Here is a 20,373-nt window from a genome sequence, read left to right as displayed (position 1 = left end):
TTATTTGGAATTGGTTTTTTTTTCAGATTATTGGTGAAGCAGCCAATGGTCCAACCACGCCTGCTGCTGATGCTGTCCTGATTGAAAGAAATGTCCTTGTAATACCAGATCTGTATATAAACGCTGGTGGTGTAACTGTATCTTTCTTTGAATGGTTAAAAAATCTCAACCATGTTTCCTATGGTCGTCTAACTTTCAAATATGAAAGAGAATCTAATTACCATCTTCTTGGTTAGTATCTACTTTTCTTACAAGCCCAAATGAATAAATGATCTATGTTTTAATTCAAATTATTTGTTTTTTAAACATTATTAATAATATTTTTAGAATCTGTACAAGAATCTTTGGAAAGAAGATTTGGCAGAGTAGGTGGTCGCATTCCTGTAACACCATCTGAATCTTTCCAAAAGAGAATTTCAGGTGCTTCTGAAAAAGATATAGTCCATTCTGGTTTGGATTATACCATGGAAAGATCGGCCAGAGTAAGTTGACTTTGTTTCAGTTAATTTTCGATTCATGAGTTCATTATTTAAACTTACCATCAATTTCCTAAATTGTTCGTTGCCACCTGTGTATTATTAAGAGTTAAATGTGTTGCTAAAGATCCAATTTACATCAAATTCTTATTAGCCTTTTATTTGTGCATTTTTGCATGTCTTTAGGCGACCTAACTGATAGACCTTACTAGCTGACTGTGAAATTCCTTTCTTGAAAATGGATTGTAAGAAGAGATTTTAGAACACAATACTACTTTCATTTTTATTTATTTTTAAATTGATCCACATTTAGTTAGTAACATAAAGAAAAAATTATAAGAAAATCTTTGAAAATTGTATTAAGAAAAAATCGCATGTATGAAAAGACACGTGAAATCTGCGTGTGTATGACAAAATTTTTTGTTCTAATTTTCAGTTTAAAGTTTTGTCCAATTCTTGTCTAACAAATTCTTTTCCAATTCTTTTCTTGCTGTTAGTATCTGTGGCCAAATGACATCCTCTGAGTGACCAGAGAACAACGTATTTTGAAGGAATTTTGAAAAGTCTCAATAGACAGGACGACAAGTCTTGATGAACAATAGAGCTAAAATTGTCATGAACGAAGTTCTTTTTGAAGTGGCAATTAGGTTCATATGTGGAATTATTGTGTTAATTATAATGTTCATTGTGTTCATATGGTATTCAAAGTACATATGCGACAGTTTTTCTGGATATAATGCACAAAATCATTTCCCTTTTCATTCAAGTTGCAGTCTGACTTACAAGTTTCTAATTTCCACTTCTCCGAATGTCAGTTGAGTACGTATTAACATCTTCAGGCCAATGTTTTTGATCAAGTACACGAGACCAATACACCAACTCATCGTCTTTCCTATCAAAAAATCTCCTTTCGATTGACTCGTATCAATTTTGTATAAAATGTACTTGGGTCGATAGGAGGAATTCCTTTCATGGAATAAAGAGATTCTTAATCCAATGTGAATACATTTTATATTTCTTTATTCATTTCAGGCAATCATGAAGACTGCAATGAAGTACAATCTTGGTCTGGATTTGAGGACAGCCGCCTATGTAAACAGCATAGAAAAGATTTATGCCACACATAGAGAAGCTGGACTTGCATTCTAAACGCATTAAAAAAATCTAAAAGAAGAGAACTCAGGCAAGACAAATGTTCTACTTAATTTTTTTTTTAATCTTCTAATTGTAATGAACTTGATGAATGATGATGGTTTAGAGAAGTGATACCGGATAACCACATAAATTCAGTGGATCTTCGTTCATCTTAGTACAAAATTGTTTTTTGTAGTACTGACGTGATGAAGGTCAATTAGTTGGACATTTTGTGGTCATTTAAATTAATTATTAATATAAAATACTTTAACCGTTTTTATTATTGTCAATTCGGTAAAAAAAGGGTCATTTTAATTTAAATCAAACTAACTGAATGTATAATTTGCTTTTAAAATCTTTTTAATTTAATCTGTTAACAAAACGACTACAAACAAACTTTTTAAATATAAATTGGTGATTATTGTTTTTTAAATTTAAATTTTAAATAAGCATCGCATCAATTTTAAATCAATGTTACATTCAAATAAAAATGCCAAATAATTTGTTGTATTTATTTTCTCCTTATCATCATTAATTGTGATGATTAAATTCAAGTAGGTTAAATCATATCAATGGTAAGACTTATACTTGGTTTGGTGCAAACATTAAGCTAGTCATTAAATGAACTGCAGTTAAAACTTGAAATATCAAGAAATAAAAAACAGATTCTTCATACGTGGATTGGTAAATCATTTTTTAATCCAAATATAAATTTCAAAGGTACACAATTATGGTAAAAGAAAGTGGAAGGTAATGAACCAGGTCATGAATTCTTGAATGAATAGATTGTACTGGAAATATTTGATGAGTAACATTCAACATTTATCATATATTAATTAAAAAGCGACAAACTCAGAATAATGGAGAAGCAGCAAGTTTGGCCAAAACAATAAGCACTTCTTTCTATCCACCAAACCCATATTGGAAACAATCTACGCAAAACATAAGTAGAAAAATATATTTAATAGTTAATTTAGGTAAACTTAAATGCGTGCTTAGCAGCGAATATTTCATTTCTATGTTTTCATTCTACCATAAGTAATGGATTTGGAAATTAAGCTTTGCTATAATTAAGTTTAAAAAAAAAAACTTAGTGTTTTGTAGACAAGTTAGAATACAAAGTAAGCGATCCAAGTAAAAAAATAAAATACGTCTACTGACGTCCACAATAGTTCCCAAACCACCATTTGGCTCAACATAAGATAGCTGCCCTCTGACACCTTACAAACAGATTGAAAAACGTGTATCTTGCACCAACCAACTATAAGCGATAACACAACAATGTTCCAAATAACGGTTAGAATACTAACATAATTAAAAGAATTCTAAATACAAATTACATTGCCCTATGTAAAAACCTATCCAACATATTCGCCACGATTGCTCATCGCAAACTAGGCATACAAACTGTGTAAACTTTCCAAGAAAGTATGGTTTAGGATCAACCAAAGATCGGAAAGCAGGATATACACATATCAAAACAAACAATATTTTACGAACACAGTTTACACTAGTTTCCCCTGAGTAATTCCATATACTGCCCAAAACGGAGGAAAAAATCAAAGTTAGGAACCAAGATCAAATGTACTCCTACAAATATAACAAAACGCTCTCAAGCGAACCACCTTACAGTCACCAACCAGACTAAAGCAGTATTTGCTTTAAAATTGGGAATACAATTTATTAATGAATATAAGTATGGAGACAGTTAAAAAAGTGGTAAAAAGCCATTAAGAGCTATCTATCGACAAGGTTAAAAACTACTTAGCAATCAGTAGTTCCGAGATCTTCCACTAGATAGCATGGGAATGTAGAATTCACATTTTTACTAGCATCATGGTAACACCCATTTTATTTAATATTACCTATTCTGAATAACTGTAATATTCGGACTAACTAATTATTCTTTAATAATTAACCACAGTCACCAACCATACAGTATCAACAACAAATAACGCTGTCACTTAAGGAAGACATTTAGAAATTTACAAAGCCATCGCAAAAAAATTATGAACAACCAAAATTTACTATAACTCGGATATAAAATTTAAAGTGATTCCAAGCTCACAGCGCACACTATAATACAAAAAATGAAATAAAACGCATGATAATGTGAGCATGTTGCTTCTTCATTATTTTTAAAAGTTTTGTATTTGAAATTTTACTACTTTGGCATTATTTGTTAAGGAAGTAGAATTAGAAGTTTATCACTATTTAATTTTGTATTTTTTTTAATTTTATATTTCCCAGTACAAATGAACATAATTTAGTGTTTACCTCTTATATAAAGGGCCTCCCTCATGTAAAATACAATTCTAAATCATTAGTTATGTACTAAAAATAAACAAGCATTAAATTCATACTAAGTTACATTAATTTTATTTCACTGTTTTTGTAAAAAATGTTTTACATTTTTATTAACATTTTAAATAACACACATGCTCCCCATGTGATATCAGGTAAGTAACCTCCCTCATCTGTTGCTGATCAGTAGTGTAATTCGGCAGTGTAGTTGATGTTGGGTTCACTAAGGCTGCAATCAGAGGAGCGGCGAACAGAAGTTACTTATGGGAGCGCATATAGTGAAGAGCAAAGCGAAGATAGAGGAACGCTACAGAGAGAGAGTAGAGCAACGCGTTGTGACATGTTGGATTACTTCGCTCTCATCACGTTCAATTTTCAAGGTTCAATGAATGTTGGTGTAATTTTTTTAAAGAAACCTCTGTAGGGCCAAAAGGATCCTCTACAACCGATTTGTATTGGATAAGAAATGGGATGAACATTGAAATTAGTCCTTTTCTTGATTAACATGTCTTCAACACTGGTTAGTATGCAATTAAATGTTGAAATTAAATTCGAAAATACGTATGAAACTTGCCGGGATGCTCTCGAAGTTGTTGGTACTAGTGATGGAATTCACCATGTTCATGTCTAGTTCGGTTTATATCATGAACAGTGCCTCTCCTGCTTCTAAGCTGTTGTAAATACCAAATTTTCAAGGAAGAAATGTCGTATATAAGTAATTCCTCCATCATGTCTCGTTGTAAGGAGATCGCGTCTATACTCGTCACTATGTACATGCGACTCTTTGCTCGTTGTTCATCGCTCTCTCTGATTTGAAGCAACTATCATCGCCGCTTTGCTCGCCGCACCACTGTGTTTCCAGCCTAAGGAATAGGAGTGAAACTGATTAATCAACATCTGTTGGTGGAGGAAGTCCAAAATTAGTCTGGGATGCAACAAACAATATGCGACGATAGACCAAAGCAGCGATACTATATACAATTGAAGTTGTAACAAATGAATGGTAATGCTTAATGATGTTTCAAATTAAGTTAGTTTTGAAATAATTTCAAAAATAATATTTTTTTTTATTGATTATCTTTTATTAATGTTTACTTTCAATATGTATTTAACGTTAAATATGCTTGGGATGCAGTAGATTTTTTTTAATCTAAACAAATTGTTCAGCCAAATTAAATCTTTTTTCAATAATATTATTTCATTTTAATAAAACTAAAAACTTTTTATTGTAATTTTGTTGGACAAATTTTCAGTTTCATCCAAAAAACACACAAAGTACACAAAATTTACGTATATAGAAAAACTAATCTATTAGAAAGTTAATTTAGTAGTTCTTTATATATATATTGAAAAAGTATACATTCCATTGAAAGAATTAAACATAAATGTTTAACGTTAAATAACTTTGAACAAAATTTAAATTTTTTAAAGAAAATTATATGAAAAAATGTTTATTTTGGTTGAAACAAAAATAATAAACCAATGATTTAAATTTTATGGGAATACATGTAACTTGACTGAAACAAGAAGCTTAGTATAAAAGTAAAATTGCAACGGAGGAGTTGTTTGCAAGTTCAAATATTTCTGTTAACAATATTTTGAAATGCTGCGATTTCTTTATATTAATTTATTAAAATTGGTTTAGTTTCCTTTTTGATACTTTATTTCATTGAATAATGCCGATTTTCAGATTGATAACGGCCCATTAAAGCAGTATTTGCTTTAAAACTGTGAATACAAAGTATGGAGACAATAGTTGAAAAAGTGGTTAAAAAAGCCATCAAGAGCTACCTATCGGCAAGGTTAAGAACTACTTAGCAATCAGTAGTTCCGAGGTCTTCCACTAGATAGCATGGGAATGTGGAATTCACATTTTTACTAGCATCATGGTAACACTTATTTTATTTAATATTACCTATTCTGAATAACTGTAATATTCGGACTAACTAATTATTCTTTAATAATCAAGGCAAAAAGTATCGTCTAAATAAAAAAGTTTTTTTTATATATATATATAAATGAGAAGTTTATTTGTAAATTGCGATAATAACATTGAATATCTTTTTTGTTTAGTTTTTGACAATAACAATTAATAGAGCTGTTTTTTAAACGATGATTTCGGATTGTTGTCCAGTTGAAATTTTAATGTTTCAGTTGCTCCTCATTGCTTTAAATTTGTTTGCAAAAAATCTGTTATCAATTTCCTTATTTTTTTTTTATATTAAGCGATTCACAAAAAATAGAAAGTAAAAAACGATTGATAAAGCAAAGTTCGAAGTAGACTTTATATAAATAAATAAAGCTTTATAAAAGTAATATTACTTGTTCCCAATAATTCATATCAAAATTAATCTAAATATTCTGTCCAATTTTGATTCAGGGAACTAGAGTTCAAATTCTTTAAACTGCATCTGCTTAGTTAAATACGTGTATTTTTCAATTCTGAAATTTAGAACGTAACTTATGATGAAATAGTTTAATAAAATTGCTTTAAATATTAACTTCATCTTCCAAAAAGTACATTCTAAGCGATTACCCTGTTCGTCTAAGAGATATAAAAAGCACATTAAAAGACATTAGTTTTTACAAATTACTAGTTAAATTCTGGTAAAAATTGTTAAACTGCAATGATTACTTAAGAACTATTTATTTTAATTCTTGCAAATGAAAATTATTATTATGTTCAAAATATAAAATGAACAACAAACCAAATGTAAGTGTTGTGTACCTCTACAATCAGATTAGTACTACATAAACTAAAACTTTTTTAAAGTGCATGTTATTCTGTAATATTTTTCGCTAGAACTATTTTGATTTATTCTGTATTTTTCAGCTAGTATTATTTTTAGTTGAGCTAATAATTTTTTTTATTTATTTTCATAAAAATATTTTAATTTTGAAAGTACTAGAAGATTAGTTGTGTATCTTGCAATCAAATTAATCTTAAGATAAGTAATAAGAGTATTCCTTTTTAATTATATTTTATTTTCACTAAATAAACAGGTTTAGATTTTTTAAAAATGTATTTTGATGTACATATCAATGCTTTAGTTTAATTACATTCAAATTTATTTAATTTTTATGAATCAATTACTAAAGCTTTTAATTAAGATAAAACTCAGTCAACACTTTGGAATTTTAGGTACAATAAATAATGTTGATTTTCAGATTAAATACTGCTGATGCTGGAGTAAGCCTACGAAACTTAATGGTAGCCCAGTAAAGAAGACTTAATACTTCTATTTACTGAAAATATACCAACAAATTTTATCAGGATTAATTATCAAAACAAGTTTTAAGCCTGTTAATTTCACAATCTAAGGTAAGAATGTTTACTTATTTATAAAAGTTGCATGTTTCCTTTGTGCAATGATAACTAATTAAGTTAATCTTTTGCCTTAGTCTAGATTTATCCATTTAACCATGTTGATAATTTACTAGACTTATGTAAGACTATCGTACACTCATATTTAACCACATTTGTAAGTCACAAGACTACCTTACACTCATGTATTTATCTATTTATTATTTATTTATTCACCTCCGATAATTGACGAATGTCCGAAATCGTTTTGATATACAATTAACATGCATGCAATGAAGGATAAAATCACTTATTTTATCAAGTAAAGCTAGCCAAAATATTCCAATTTTTTCCTTTTTTTAAATATTATATTTCTTGGGGATTTGCGTCAAAGCCTACGCTACCATGTCCCAGAGATGTATTGTAGCATCCATATAAAATTCAACACATGAATCACGTTTCAAGAAACTTGCTTCACAGACTTCTGAGCTGATGATGGCCCTGATTTATTGGTAATCATCTGATAACAAGTAGTACAGCTCTTTCCTTTGATAAGTTTGTGATTATGGACAATTTCCATCTACGTAAGATGTTGCGGCATTATATTCAGTAATGCCACTCAGCTTTTTCGTAATTCTCTTCCGAGTTTTAATTTATTCTATTTTCCAACAACATTTCTATCATTCTGTTGGAAAGTCAGTATTTTTCTTCTTTCATTCATTTTTCCTCTTGGACATATTTCGGTTTGTCTTCTTTTATTTCGCAATGTTCTAATGATATTAGTACCTCTACAAATTAAGTCATGAACAAGAATGACACTGGTGTTATAATTATACGAAACTAATGTTTTTCCTTCATCTTGTAGTGGCCTACGAAACTTAATGGTAGTCCATTAAAGAAGACTTGGTTTTCTATTGGAAACGTATGATGGGATGATTCTTATGTTCTGTGTGTCCCATTTGATTGATGAAGTCTATCGTTTTGTTAACATGGTGTGAGTGTGTATGTTAGCTATCGTAGAGTTGCCTTTCTTCGCTTTACTTATTGAGAGATTATCTTTAATTTTCTATCTTAGGCTATTTGCTTGCTTAGTTCTTGATTGTCTGAGTTTTCAGATTTGTACTTATATTTTTGATAATAACAGCCGCTAAGTGATGTGCGTGTTCTTGTTTGTTCTTGGTTGTCTTGTTTTTGATTGTAATAAAGTCCTTTATCTTAAAAAGTTGTAAATGTCTAAACGCAAACGCGCTTAAGAACTCCTCTTTTTAAGATTTTTACTTATTTACGCCCTTTTTATAATATTTGAATCACTTATTTATCTTTATAGCATTAAATGATAATTATTTCCTTATACAAATGAAATAAATATAGTTCTGTTTTAATTATTCCCTTATACAAATGAAATAAATATAGTTCTGTTTTCATGTTTAAATTTGCGCCTCCTCCCAACAGTATAGAATACAATTTCAATTTTAAAAATTAAACACATTATAAATGCACTGAATGTTCAGAACTCTTTAATAAATACTATGTTCCATTAATTTTTATTTTATTATTTTTTTAAAAAAATGTACGATTAATTAACATTTTGAATGGCACAAATAACCTTCTTATAACCTTCCTTACTTAGTCAGCAAGTGCAGTGACAAGAGATCGTCGTTCACGCCGAAGTCAACACCAAACTGATTATTATTTTTGAAACTTAAATTAAATTGATAGATGAAAGTTCAAAACCGGTCTGGGATAAATTGAACACAAAGATAGATTTAGTTTAACAGAAAGAAACACTGATTTCTACCATAATTCGATCAATGTGAATTAAATGGAAACTGTTAGTGTATTTTTTTTTTGTTTTGCAGTGTTTTCATCCATTGGCTTTTTTTTTTTCATTTGCCAAGTTACTAGTAATATAGCGTTAATTTGAAAACTGCCTGTAGTTTGTGGACTCATCTTTGCATCCAACTGCAAGTTGACAAATTTGGATGATTCTCATTTATTCTGTTCTGGAGATTAAAGAAGTCATGGATATCCACTTGGGCTGTGGAAATGTTCGTCAGGTAATGTTATCCATTATTTAGTACGTTCGAATTATTGCATCATAAACTAAAACCTATTTTATGACAATCTTTGAATCGGCATATGAATGTTTCCAAGTTCATGGAGTAAAAGTTGAAGTTTAATATAAATATTCAACGTTAATGAATGAATGTACATTCATATATAATGAATGCTACAGCATTTTTGATCAAATGAAACTCTTATTCACCCAATTTAAACGGTTTTTTAATAATAGTAATTAATTTGTTTTATTGCATTATTACTTATTTAACTTAAATTTCATGAAAAAAGTTTTACTTTATTTAAAAATTGAAATATATGAAGAATTACATTTTTATTTAGACAAATTAACCTAATTGACAATAAAATAAAATATTTTTGAAGTTTTTGTTGGTAAAAAAAAAGATTAAATTTTTAAAATTATTTATTAATGCGTATCAACTGTGTCGAGTTTATTTCGAGTAAGTTCATTACAGAATTATGTGTCGTATGTTCTTGTGATAATGATAGGTAAACATTTTTTGAATGTTATTGAACTTTATTATAAGAAATTAAGAGCAAAATTTCCAAATATCTTTTTAAAAAGAGGTTTAACAGAAAAATTCTACGTTTTAAATGTGGTATTAATATCGTATGAATCAAATTTGAATTACTCCTTCTTAGGTTTATTTAGTATTTTCTTCTTGCAGTTCTAACATCCATGGGCGGCATTTTGACAACTTGCAGCCTCTTTAAGTTCACCTCTTACCTGAGATGAAAGTGTAAGGGTTCTTCTTTCCTTCCAGCATCCAGGGCATCAATGTGAAGTAATTCGTATCCATTGTATTTTCGACAGTAAACTAAACAAAGCTCTCCATTTTTAAAATTGATCTTCAGGTAGTCTTATCAATTATTATTATGTTCTGAGTGACACAACATAAACTAAAACTTTTTTTTCATACAAATTAAATATTTTTTTTTGTATGTAAAAATAGTTTTAATTTTTGATTGTGGATAGGCGTATTTTAATTGTAAAATTCAACATCAACATGCATATGAATTCTGAATCTTCCAATTACAAAACTATTTTTAGTCGAGTTTATAATTTTTTAATTCATTTTATAAAGATTGTTTTTTCAATCAAATTAATCTCATTGATGTGGAAGTACCGTAGTGGTGTTTTTTTTTCGAAATATATATCATTTTCATTAAATGAAAAGATTTAGGTTCTTTAAAAAATGACCAATTCTTTAGTTTAATCAAAGTCTTCTTTATTTAATTTTTATAATATACATAAATTGTTACAGATTTTTTCTTAATGCTAGGTAAAACTCAGTAAAGATGTTAATTATTTCAATTACAACACATAAGATTGATTTTTAGATTAAACCCTGGTGATACCATAGTGCTACCTGCAAAACTAGTCATCAATGGAAGCCCAAGTGAAAAGACGTAAAACATCAATCCAGTGTAATAAGTAAACCAACAAATTTGGTTAGGAATCTATAAAAAAAAGTAAGTAGTTATTATATGTATTATGCATGATTGTAGCAAAATTAAAAATATAAAAATTGCATGTTTAAAAAAAGTATAATTTTGTTGCTAAATAAAAAGTATTAAAAATAATAATTTAATTATTTTCCCATTAAATTATTTTAAATTACCATCAAATCTTAATAGGAAGCTATCAAAAAAAAGTAAGTAGTTATTATATGTAGAAGAGAATATTTTACTACTATTTTTTTGAAGAAAGGTTTAGATTAAATTCTACGTTTTAAATTTACGTAGTGTGAATGAAATTCGTATTACTCCTGCTTATGTTTAATGTAATATTTTTTTCAGTTCATGCAGTGCTAACATCTGTGGGCTGTTTTGTCCTAAGCTTTTACCTGAGATGAAGTCTTAAAGGTCCTTCTATACTTCCAGCAGCACGACCATTAATATGAAGTTATTCGCATCCAGGTAAGTTTTATCTTATTATTTATTATGTTCAGCATGTTATGACAAGAACTAAAACTTTTTTTCGTACAAATTATTATTTTTTTTTGTACTTGAAAGAAGTTTTAATTTTTGTTGATTGTAGGTAACAGTAATTTAATCGAAAAAATTCAACATCAAAGATGTATGTGAATTCTTCATCATTTTCCAATAAGAGAACTATTTTTAGTCGAGCTTATAATTTTTTAATTCATTTTATAAAAAATAATGTTAGTAGATTGTTATATTTTTCAATCAAATTAATGTTATTGATATGGAAGATTTAGGTTAAAAAAAAAATCAATTCTTTAGTTTAATCAAAGTCTTCTTTATCTAATTTTTATAATATACATGAATTGTTATACATGTTTTTCTTAATGCTAGGTAAAACTCTGTAAACATGTTAATTATTTTAATTACAATACGTAAGGTTGATTTTCAGATTAAATCCTGGTGATACCATAGTGATATCTGCAAAACTAGCCAAGTGAAAGGACGTAAAACATCAATCCAGTGTAAATTACCATCAAATCTTAATAGGAAGCTATAAAAAAAAAGTAAGTAGTATGCATGTTTTTTCACAAAGTAATATAAGAATTTTCACTTAAAATTGCATGTTATAAAACGAATAATTTGGATGCTTAAAAAATACTAAAAAAGAATTATTTTGGGAAGTAAATTTCATTATCGTTGAATAAAAAGATTTAGGTTTTTTAAATAAATTTAAAAGGTTTTTTAAATGAGCTGTCAATTCTTTATTTAATCTTTATAATAGACATATTGTTATACATGATTTTCTCTAGTTTCTTAATGCTAGGTAAAACTCCTTACATTTTAATTACAATAAATAATGATATTCAGAATCAATCCTGGTGAGAGATAAATCAATTCTTTAGGTTAACAGTCTTCTTTATTTAAATTACAATAAATATAGACATCAATTGTTGTACACGTTTTTCTTAATGCTAGGTAAAACTTAGTAGACATTATAATTATTTATATTACAATAAATGGTTATTTTCAGAATCAATCCTGGTGAGAGTACTGCCTGCAAAACTAGTCATCAATGGATGCCCAAGTGAAAAAGAAGTAAAAACATCAATACAATGTGAATATTCCAACAAACATTGGTGAGGAATCTGTAAAAAAAAGGGTAAGTAATTATTGTACGTAATATGCATGATTTTATCAAAATTAAAAATTGCATGTTTAGAAAAAGTTAAAAAAAATCTTTAAAAAATTATTTTATATATTTTTCCATTAAATTACTATGAAAAAGTAAAAATAAAACGTAAAAAAGGAATAATATTTTATTAATACTTCAAAGTGTTGAAGAAAATGCGAAAAAATAAAAAAGGTAACCTAAAAGGAAGGTTACAAGGTCTAGAGAGTAGTAGAAGTGAAAAAGAAAACCTAGAGAGAAGGTTAAAAATGGGTGGCAGAGTCGTAAGAGTGTGCAAGAGCAACAGACCAGCTGGAGCGATCTAGGAGGCTACCACCGATCAGGTGAGTTAATTGGCCGCCATCTTGCTCTGGGAGGCTATATAACTAAGTTCGTTGAAAAGGAGGGGCAGGGTGGGGAGAACCGTCGAAGCGACAACATCTCCCCACTTCATGATTCTTTGAGAGAGAGGTGATGAATGTCAGACTAGATAGATATGTTTGGGAGCGACAGAGCGATCTACCCCCCTACATTACTCAAGTCGTACTGACGAGAATTGCAGCTGTTGCCGTATATATAGGGAAGGTTACAGCACTGCTACCTGGTGGCTATTTCTGGAACTATTCTCTCACCTGTCTGATAGGTGGCGTCATCAGGCGGATTTATTTGGAACTATTTTCTCACCTGCCTGATAGGTTGCGCCCTCTGGTGGATTTTTTTGGAACTAATTTTTAATTTTTGTTTTTTGTTAGTTTTATACTTTTTTTAGCATTTCTTTTTGCAATTTATTGATATATATATATTATAATAGAATATGTAAAAAAAATAGACATGCAAATAAATAGATTTTCTTAATTAAATGTTTTTCTTATTTCTCCTACTAAATACTTTTTTTCTTTATAAAAAAATTCATATAACTTATAAGATTGCAACATAAACATGCTTATTACACATTATAACAAAATAATACATTTTTTAGTCTTGGTTTCAGTTTTACTAAAGTTAAAACGTTATTTATCCTGATTAAAAGGAAAAGATAATTTATCAAATAAATACGGTTAGTTCATGTTGCAATACTTAGAACTTATAAAATAATAGATAATATTACCTGAAAAACTAATGCCAAAAAAGCCAAGAGGTAAGTAGATTTTCTTGATAGTTTTATTCTCCAGAATAAACTTAATGAGAATCACCTGATATTATCGGTTGCTGGATATGAAGCAGAGCCCAGAGAGATTGTCATTTCCAGATGAAAGCTGAGCATTACTAGGCTGCAACTTGGCATTGTTAGAAAGCACTGGGTAAAGCAGAAAGCTCCTGACTGCAGATTCTATCTCTGTACTTCAGCAGGCTATTAAACAACAAAATATAACCAAATTTAAAGTTCTTGCTTAAATATACTAACTTATTCTAGAAATATAAAAATTATGCTGCCTAATAAATTCTGCATTTTCACAGACATCAATTAGCAAGTTTGATGCAGTGAGCAATAAAACAAGATATTTTAGAATTCATAATTTATAAAAATAAAAAATTAAGCTATGAGATCAAAATAATGGTAATCATTGAAAAGGTTTACATCTAGTAATAACCAAAACAATTGTAAAAAATTTAAATAAAATTTAACTCATTAAAACCCCTCTTGCACTATGAAGAGTTTTTCTGTAATAAAAGAAATATCATTTTGAACTAAACTGATTTGGCTATTACTTGGAATTTCTAAAAATTAAAATCTATGGTATTTTCTATTTAAAAAAGAGTTGCCAAAAGTAACTGCCTGTGCTATCTAGCGGTAACTGCTAGAACTAAGATTACCTATTTGTACCTTTAGTTTTAGCGATCGGCGCTAGATAGCGCAGCGGTCGCATTTTTTAAACTGAAGTTTGTAGTGAGAATTATAAATATTTTGTTTTAGGAATGGTACTCTAAATTGATTTTTTAAAATTTATTTGGAGAAAAAGTTCCCACATTCAAATTGCTAATCAAACAAATGATATAATACTTTCATCAGGAGCTAATAATTACAAACTCCTTAAAACTATTTTGAATACACATGAATATATTTCGCAAACATGGCGAGAAATATTAAAATTTCCAAAATCTATATTGATCATTCTCAGCCTACAGGGCAACAATTAAAGAAAAATTGAAAATTAATTAACTAATAACTAATTAAGGTACTTACAAGTAGTTGTAGATTTGAAGGAAGGAGTTGTCTATAAATCCAAAGTGCTCTGCTACCTAGCCGATCTGAACTTCCTCGGCATATTCAGTAGTCCTCTTAGTAAATCCGTTAATGTGTGGAAATAGTAAAAAGTAAAGTAACGCCTTCTTTATAGGCGTGCTTTACGCCCAACTACCAAATTAGGTTGTGTGGAAATAGACTGAAGTGGGTTTACTGAACGAAGTTGGACTGTGTGATACTATGTCTACACAGAACTAAAGTAATGTTTAATGAGTGATGGCGGTAACAATCTGGCTAGTATTCTCTAGTGTTCAAGATAATTTATCGAACAAATACGTTTAGTTTATGTTGCAATACTTAGAACGTACAAAATAATAGATAAGACTACCTGAAAAACCAATGCCAAAACAAAGCCAAGAGGTAAGTAGATTTTCTTGATATTTTTATTCTCCAGAATAGACTTAATGAGAATCACCTGATACTATCGGTTGTTGGATATGAAGCAGAGCCCATAGAGATTGTCATTTCCAGATGAAAGCTGAGCATTACTAGGCTGCAACTTGGCATTGTTGGAAAGCACTGGGTAAAGCAGAAAGCTCCTGACTGCAGATTCCATCTCTGTACTTCAGCAGGCTATTAAACAACAAAATATAACCAAATTTAAATATTCATACTTTCAAATTTAAACAATTTTTCTAAAACATAATATACAATTTTTAATATAGTACTTCAAATATTACCTTTTTCTGAATGCAACTGAAAGCTTTTACGTGGAATTTTAGTTTATATATGCACTAAATATCCCATTCAATAAAATTGTAATTTTTTTTACGGAAATTTATTTCTAAATTATAATTAGATCGGACGAAGCACGATTAATTTTGAAAAAAGTTCACCAGGCTAAAGAAAGCTTCTAATTGATCAAAAATGTAACACTGCAATCTCTACACTAAACTGGTCAGGTCTGCAACAACGAAGCAACGACGGATAAAATCAATGATATTCGGAAGTCCGATAGACATTAAAATATTTCAATCACATTTTAGCATTTTATAAAAAATTAAATCATTATCAGATTGAAAAGAAGAGATTAAGTATCAGAAAAAATGTTTTAGTTCAAGTTAAGATAATTAGAACATATGAAATAATTAAAGACTACCTGAACAATAGTCCTGTTAGCAGAGTGGTACGTAGATTTCTTTGACTTCGTATATTCCAGAATAAAATGGATTAGAATCACCTATTATTTACCGGCACGTTGTTTGAAGTAAAGAAGGGTCCATAGAGAAGAAATCAATTCCAGATGGAAGCTGAGCATTAGAAGCCTGGGACAGTGACGGTAAGCATTGGATAGAGACAGAAAACTCTTGACTGCAATTTTTACCACTGGGCTCATTTCGGGCAGGCTATTGAACAATATAATGTATTCAAACTTATAGTTCTTTTTTTAAATTAATAAATGGTAAGTTGGTGAAGAAAATATAAATTATGCTAATAATTTTTGTATTTGTAAAGATTTGTAAAGCAATAACAAACTTTGATGCGAAGAGCATTAAAACTTCGACAATTAAGTTTCCGTTAGATATTTTAATATTCATTATTAAATATATGTATATATATTACACTATTACTGTGACCAAAATAACGGAAAGCACAGAACAAGGTGTACATCCAGAAATACTGATCATCCAAAATCAAGGTGAACAATTTAAAAAAAAAAAAAGTACTACTCTTTAACTCCTAGTTCTTTTTGAAATAGGGTTTGTTTGTAATAAAAGAAAGTGTTATTTTTTAATGATATTACAAAACATGTATATTTTGAAATATCACTAAATATTACCATTCATTTATTATACCTTCAATGTTCGCTAATTTTAATGTCGCTAATGTACGCTTTTGTATCCCTGAGCAGTTTTGCACTTCCATCCTTCATCAGACGTTAAATCAGTTAAAATATATATTGGTTACAGAATCCTAATTACACGTCTCCGTTTCACACTACTTACTGACTGAGGGAGGTTACATTTGAGGTTACAAGATATCACATGGTGTGTAAATGTGATAATTAATATGTTAATTAACAGTAAAAAAAAATTGTTTGTAAAAATAGTTAAATAAAATTGCTAAAACCAAGTAAGAGTTACAGACTTATGGGTGTGATTTGTTTTACATACTAGGGAATGTTTATTTGAATTGTATTATACTTGAGGGGGGCGCGCTTTATGCAAGCAGTTAAAAGTGAATTAAACTACATTCATTTGTCGAGAAATATTGGAAAATTGATAAAGTAAATTGCTTAGGTTGTCTGTTTGTATTTATGAGCGTATTTGTTTTAAGATCTGTTTTTGCTTTTTTCTCCTAATTCTCCTCTGGCCAATATACAGTTACTGTCACAGTCTGGACAAATTGGTTTTTAAATACCGGTATTATGAGGGTTTCTATTTCGGTATGTGCGCGTATTGTTTTTTTTTTTGTTGTTGTTCCAAAACACGGTTTTGAGGCCTAGTTTGTGGAAAAGGTCAAGTTAAGTTTATAAGTCTTGTTTACGGGTTTTGGTTTTGGTTTACTAATTTTATTTGTATTTAGTTTTATTTTAACAATGTTGATGTTGTAACTGTTATTTGTGAATATTGTTCAAATGGAGATGAGTTCTCGCACTCTTGGTCGGTGCAAGATCTATACTTTTCAATCTGATAGCAAGTGTAAGAGGGTGGCTAGTTTTTAGTGAACAAGTTGGTTTGAACTGTTGTTAATCTAGTTCTAATCTAAATCTAAGTCTAACGATGGATATTTAAAGTATTGTTAATGTATGCACACGACATGAAGTTATACGTTATGTAATTGATAAATAACACGAATTACATTTTCAAGAATACGATTCCAAAAATTGCATTTTTCAATAAATTAAAAACTATTTAGAGGAAAACATTTAATTAAGCTGAAAGAAAATTACTTTCTGTTAGAATGGTTTGATTCTATAAAATAATAGATAACAGTACATTAAATAAAAAAACAGCTCCTCAGATAGAGTGGTAGATGGACATCCTTATTTTGTCAATTTAGGTACGAACGTGTTGGTTGTAAAAAAAAGGCCCTCAAAAGTATTGCTGAGCGTTACTAGACAGTGAGGAGGCATTCAACCCATGAGATACCTTCTCAATGCCGCAGCGTGAGGAAAATTAGGAAATAAAAATAATTATAAAGTTAGTAGCATTGAACCAAAAACTGTATTCTTATTATTTTAAGATCAAGATCAATATGTATTCATGAAAAAATAAAAAAATAAGTAATTGCATTATCTGTAAAACCAAAGAAACAAAGAGGCGAGTAAAGCAATTCTGCTTAAAGTGTTTTAACGATCACCATTTAAAAAGTGTCTTTTACATTTTGAAATAAATAAATGTTACTTCAACGGAAATATTAAACGATATTGTGCCCACTCTTACATAAATCTAATAAAAAAAAAATTAAGTGTTTGTGAATAATGTGAATAATACCTGCACTTCCAAAATAAAAAGCCAAGTTCAAGGTTGGACGTCAGTCTTTGCCATTCAGAAAGCAGCTAGCCAGATCAGATCTTAAGAACTTTTTCGTGAGAAGCCAAATTTCGCTTTCTTATTTATTCTGACGTAAACTGTCTGTTTCACAGTCCTCCAGTTTTACTGTCAATTCGGAAATAGAGATTATACAATAGAATTAAATATTTTTTGAAGTAAATCTTCGATGATACAATCAATTTAAATCGAAACAGTATCCCGATTCATTTTGCCATTATGTGAGTAGTACCTTTTTGAAAGCTTGTTATAGAAAACGTAACTGAACTTCATTAACTTACAAGGAAAAAATCTAATTGCAAAACACTGTGATTGATTGTAAATATTGCATAGTTATAACAAAAACAAATTATAGTTTCATAACCACTCATATGATAGATACATTCAATATTTGTTTTTGATAAAGAAAGAGCTGCAAGTAACATTGCTTGGTGTAATATTTGTTATTTATAAGAGAAACATAAATGTTTTTGTTTTTTTCATAGCAGGAATAAAATTTTATACATGAAATCACAATTCTACAAACCTATGCCTTTTAGAGGAAAGTCGGAGAAGTGCTCACTGTCTCTCTGATATTAACCAACTTCACCAACAGAGTGGCATCTGATATAAACAAATCATTCAAATTTTTAATTAAATATTTTACAAAAAACAATAAACTTGCAGGATAGTGTTAACAAGCAATGTTTATCTTTTTTTCTTTTTTTTTTGCTTGCAAGTGAAGACTGCTTTAACTTAACTAATCATGTATTAGATAATATCCATATTATGGAAAAGTTATTAGATATGTTAAAGTGTATTAGATACTTAAACCATTACAATAAATCACAATGTATTTATATGTATATTTTAGCTGTGTTGTAAATATGTTAACATTGCTTAAATAAATAAAATTCTATTATTTTACTATCATAGTGTTGAATGAAGTATGATTTTATTAATATCTTTTTAGGTTTTCTTTTAAAACATTATCTATAATGATAACCAAGTTTTTACCTGTAACAAAAATATTAAGATCCTCTGAGTAAAAAAAAAGTTTGAATCAATGGCCAAAGAAAATTAAAAATACATACACAGAAGATTTTTTCATAAAAACTAATCTTACGGGCTTTCGGAATATCAGAACGGTAAATCCTGAAAATACCATTGCCTTGATGTGAAATTTAAAGCAAGAAATGTCTACATATGTGGAAGCATAAGAAACTGATATTTTGGAAATAGTGGCTTACCCGAAATTACTCAAATGTTGCTTTACATCCAGTAATTTTCTATTTTGAGTAGGTTTGCTTTAAGAAAATCTCCGTATCATATGGCTTAGATAACTTTCTACAATTACACTTAAGAATTAAGATGAAAGAAACTATGATCAAAGTACTAAGTAAAGTTCAATTCCTTTATAAATATTGTCGAGGAGCCATCGAGATATAACTGGCTTCCCAAATAAACGAAATATTACTATCGACTATGTTTAACGATCAACAACAAACTGACGCAAACCAATAAGGAACCGCAAAATGCCGATATCCGTGCTATCTAGCGACGGTTTCTAAAAGTTAAATCTCAAAACTAGCGCCATTAGTTTAACCTGTTGCCGCTAGATAGCATAGGCCTGCACTTATACACTTACATTTTAAATGATTCTGGTTTGATTTTGATATTTCACTTTTGTCAAGTTCACACTATCGTGGTAACATGTTAATAAATGACTCTCCAACAGTTGCTTTAAGTATAAAACTAATACCGTGAAATCATTAAATATAAAGCATAACTTTCAATGTAGGCTCAGCAGAAAATTATTTTTACGCACAATAATCATTACTGAATAGCGAATGACTAGAAACGATTGGTAGTATACTTACGATTTTAATCAGTAGATTATGTAGAATATTTGTCCTGTAGATTCAGTAGGGGCTTCAAATGATGTCGCGTTTAGTCTTAAACAATTTATTAGGAGTCTACACTCTTCTTAAAGTAAACGAACTACATATATTTCTATTTGACAGGGTTAGCTATACAAATGAGAAACTGATTTAATTAAATTGTGTTTAAATCAGACAAAACTGTGAGAATTGAGCAGTGTTATCGCTGAAGCTATATATGACACTGATGTAATTTCAGGCACTAAAGATTTTTGGTAGTAGATATTAAGATTTTTTGATAGGTTTTAAACATCAGGCAGACATACGCTAAAACAAAAAAAAATTATATACTTAACCTTTTGCGTTCTTTTTTTTTCTTTA

General features: G+C 29.2%; 1 protein-coding gene and 3 long non-coding RNA genes across 11 annotated transcripts in view; 3 read left to right on the top strand and 1 right to left on the bottom strand.

The window, feature by feature from the left end:
- The window catches only part of Gdh (glutamate dehydrogenase, mitochondrial), a 40,713-nt gene extending 38,602 nt beyond the window's left edge, over positions 1-2,111 (top strand). Inside the window, exons 7-9 of the mRNA XM_074136860.1 lie at positions 27-231; positions 328-482; positions 1,509-2,111. Coding sequence (XP_073992961.1) covers positions 27-231; positions 328-482; positions 1,509-1,625 — 477 coding nt within the window. The 3' untranslated portion in view covers positions 1,626-2,111. The remainder of the gene's footprint in view (positions 1-26; positions 232-327; positions 483-1,508) is intronic.
- A 1,889-nt stretch (positions 2,112-4,000) lies between these two features.
- On the top strand, positions 4,001-7,236 carry LOC141458443 (uncharacterized). The gene is made up of 3 exons (XR_012460966.1): positions 4,001-4,917; positions 5,605-5,803; positions 7,083-7,236. It is a non-coding gene; the product is annotated as an uncharacterized lncRNA (long non-coding RNA).
- A 1,426-nt stretch (positions 7,237-8,662) lies between these two features.
- LOC141458442 (uncharacterized) lies at positions 8,663-12,702 on the top strand. 2 transcript variants are annotated; one of them, XR_012460965.1, is made up of 6 exons: positions 8,663-9,275; positions 9,966-10,152; positions 10,639-10,770; positions 11,098-11,217; positions 11,675-11,789; positions 12,257-12,702. It is a non-coding gene; the product is annotated as an uncharacterized lncRNA (long non-coding RNA). The 2 variants fall into 2 exon arrangements; XR_012460964.1 differs by lacking the exon at positions 11,675-11,789 and having other exon boundaries at positions 8,666-9,275.
- LOC141458441 (uncharacterized) lies at positions 12,110-19,732 on the bottom strand. 7 transcript variants are annotated; one of them, XR_012460959.1, is made up of 10 exons: positions 19,363-19,668; positions 19,130-19,267; positions 18,660-18,736; positions 18,077-18,241; positions 15,739-15,985; positions 15,320-15,543; positions 15,055-15,212; positions 14,580-14,967; positions 13,503-13,745; positions 12,110-12,371 (listed from the first exon to the last, which is right to left on the bottom strand). It is a non-coding gene; the product is annotated as an uncharacterized lncRNA (long non-coding RNA). The 7 variants fall into 7 exon arrangements; XR_012460962.1 differs by lacking the exon at positions 19,130-19,267 and having other exon boundaries at positions 14,580-14,833; positions 14,968-15,212; positions 19,363-19,732; XR_012460957.1 differs by lacking the exon at positions 19,130-19,267 and having other exon boundaries at positions 19,363-19,654.
- Positions 19,733-20,373: the final 641 nt, after the last annotated feature.

This window comes from Rhodnius prolixus, unplaced genomic scaffold, assembly GCF_049639745.1.
Source record: "Rhodnius prolixus isolate KJV_2025 unplaced genomic scaffold, Rpr scaffold_5, whole genome shotgun sequence".
NCBI classification, from domain to species: domain Eukaryota; kingdom Metazoa; phylum Arthropoda; class Insecta; order Hemiptera; family Reduviidae; genus Rhodnius; species Rhodnius prolixus.
Note: the sequence above shows the minus strand (reverse complement) of the source record. Positions and strands in the feature narration are given on the sequence as shown.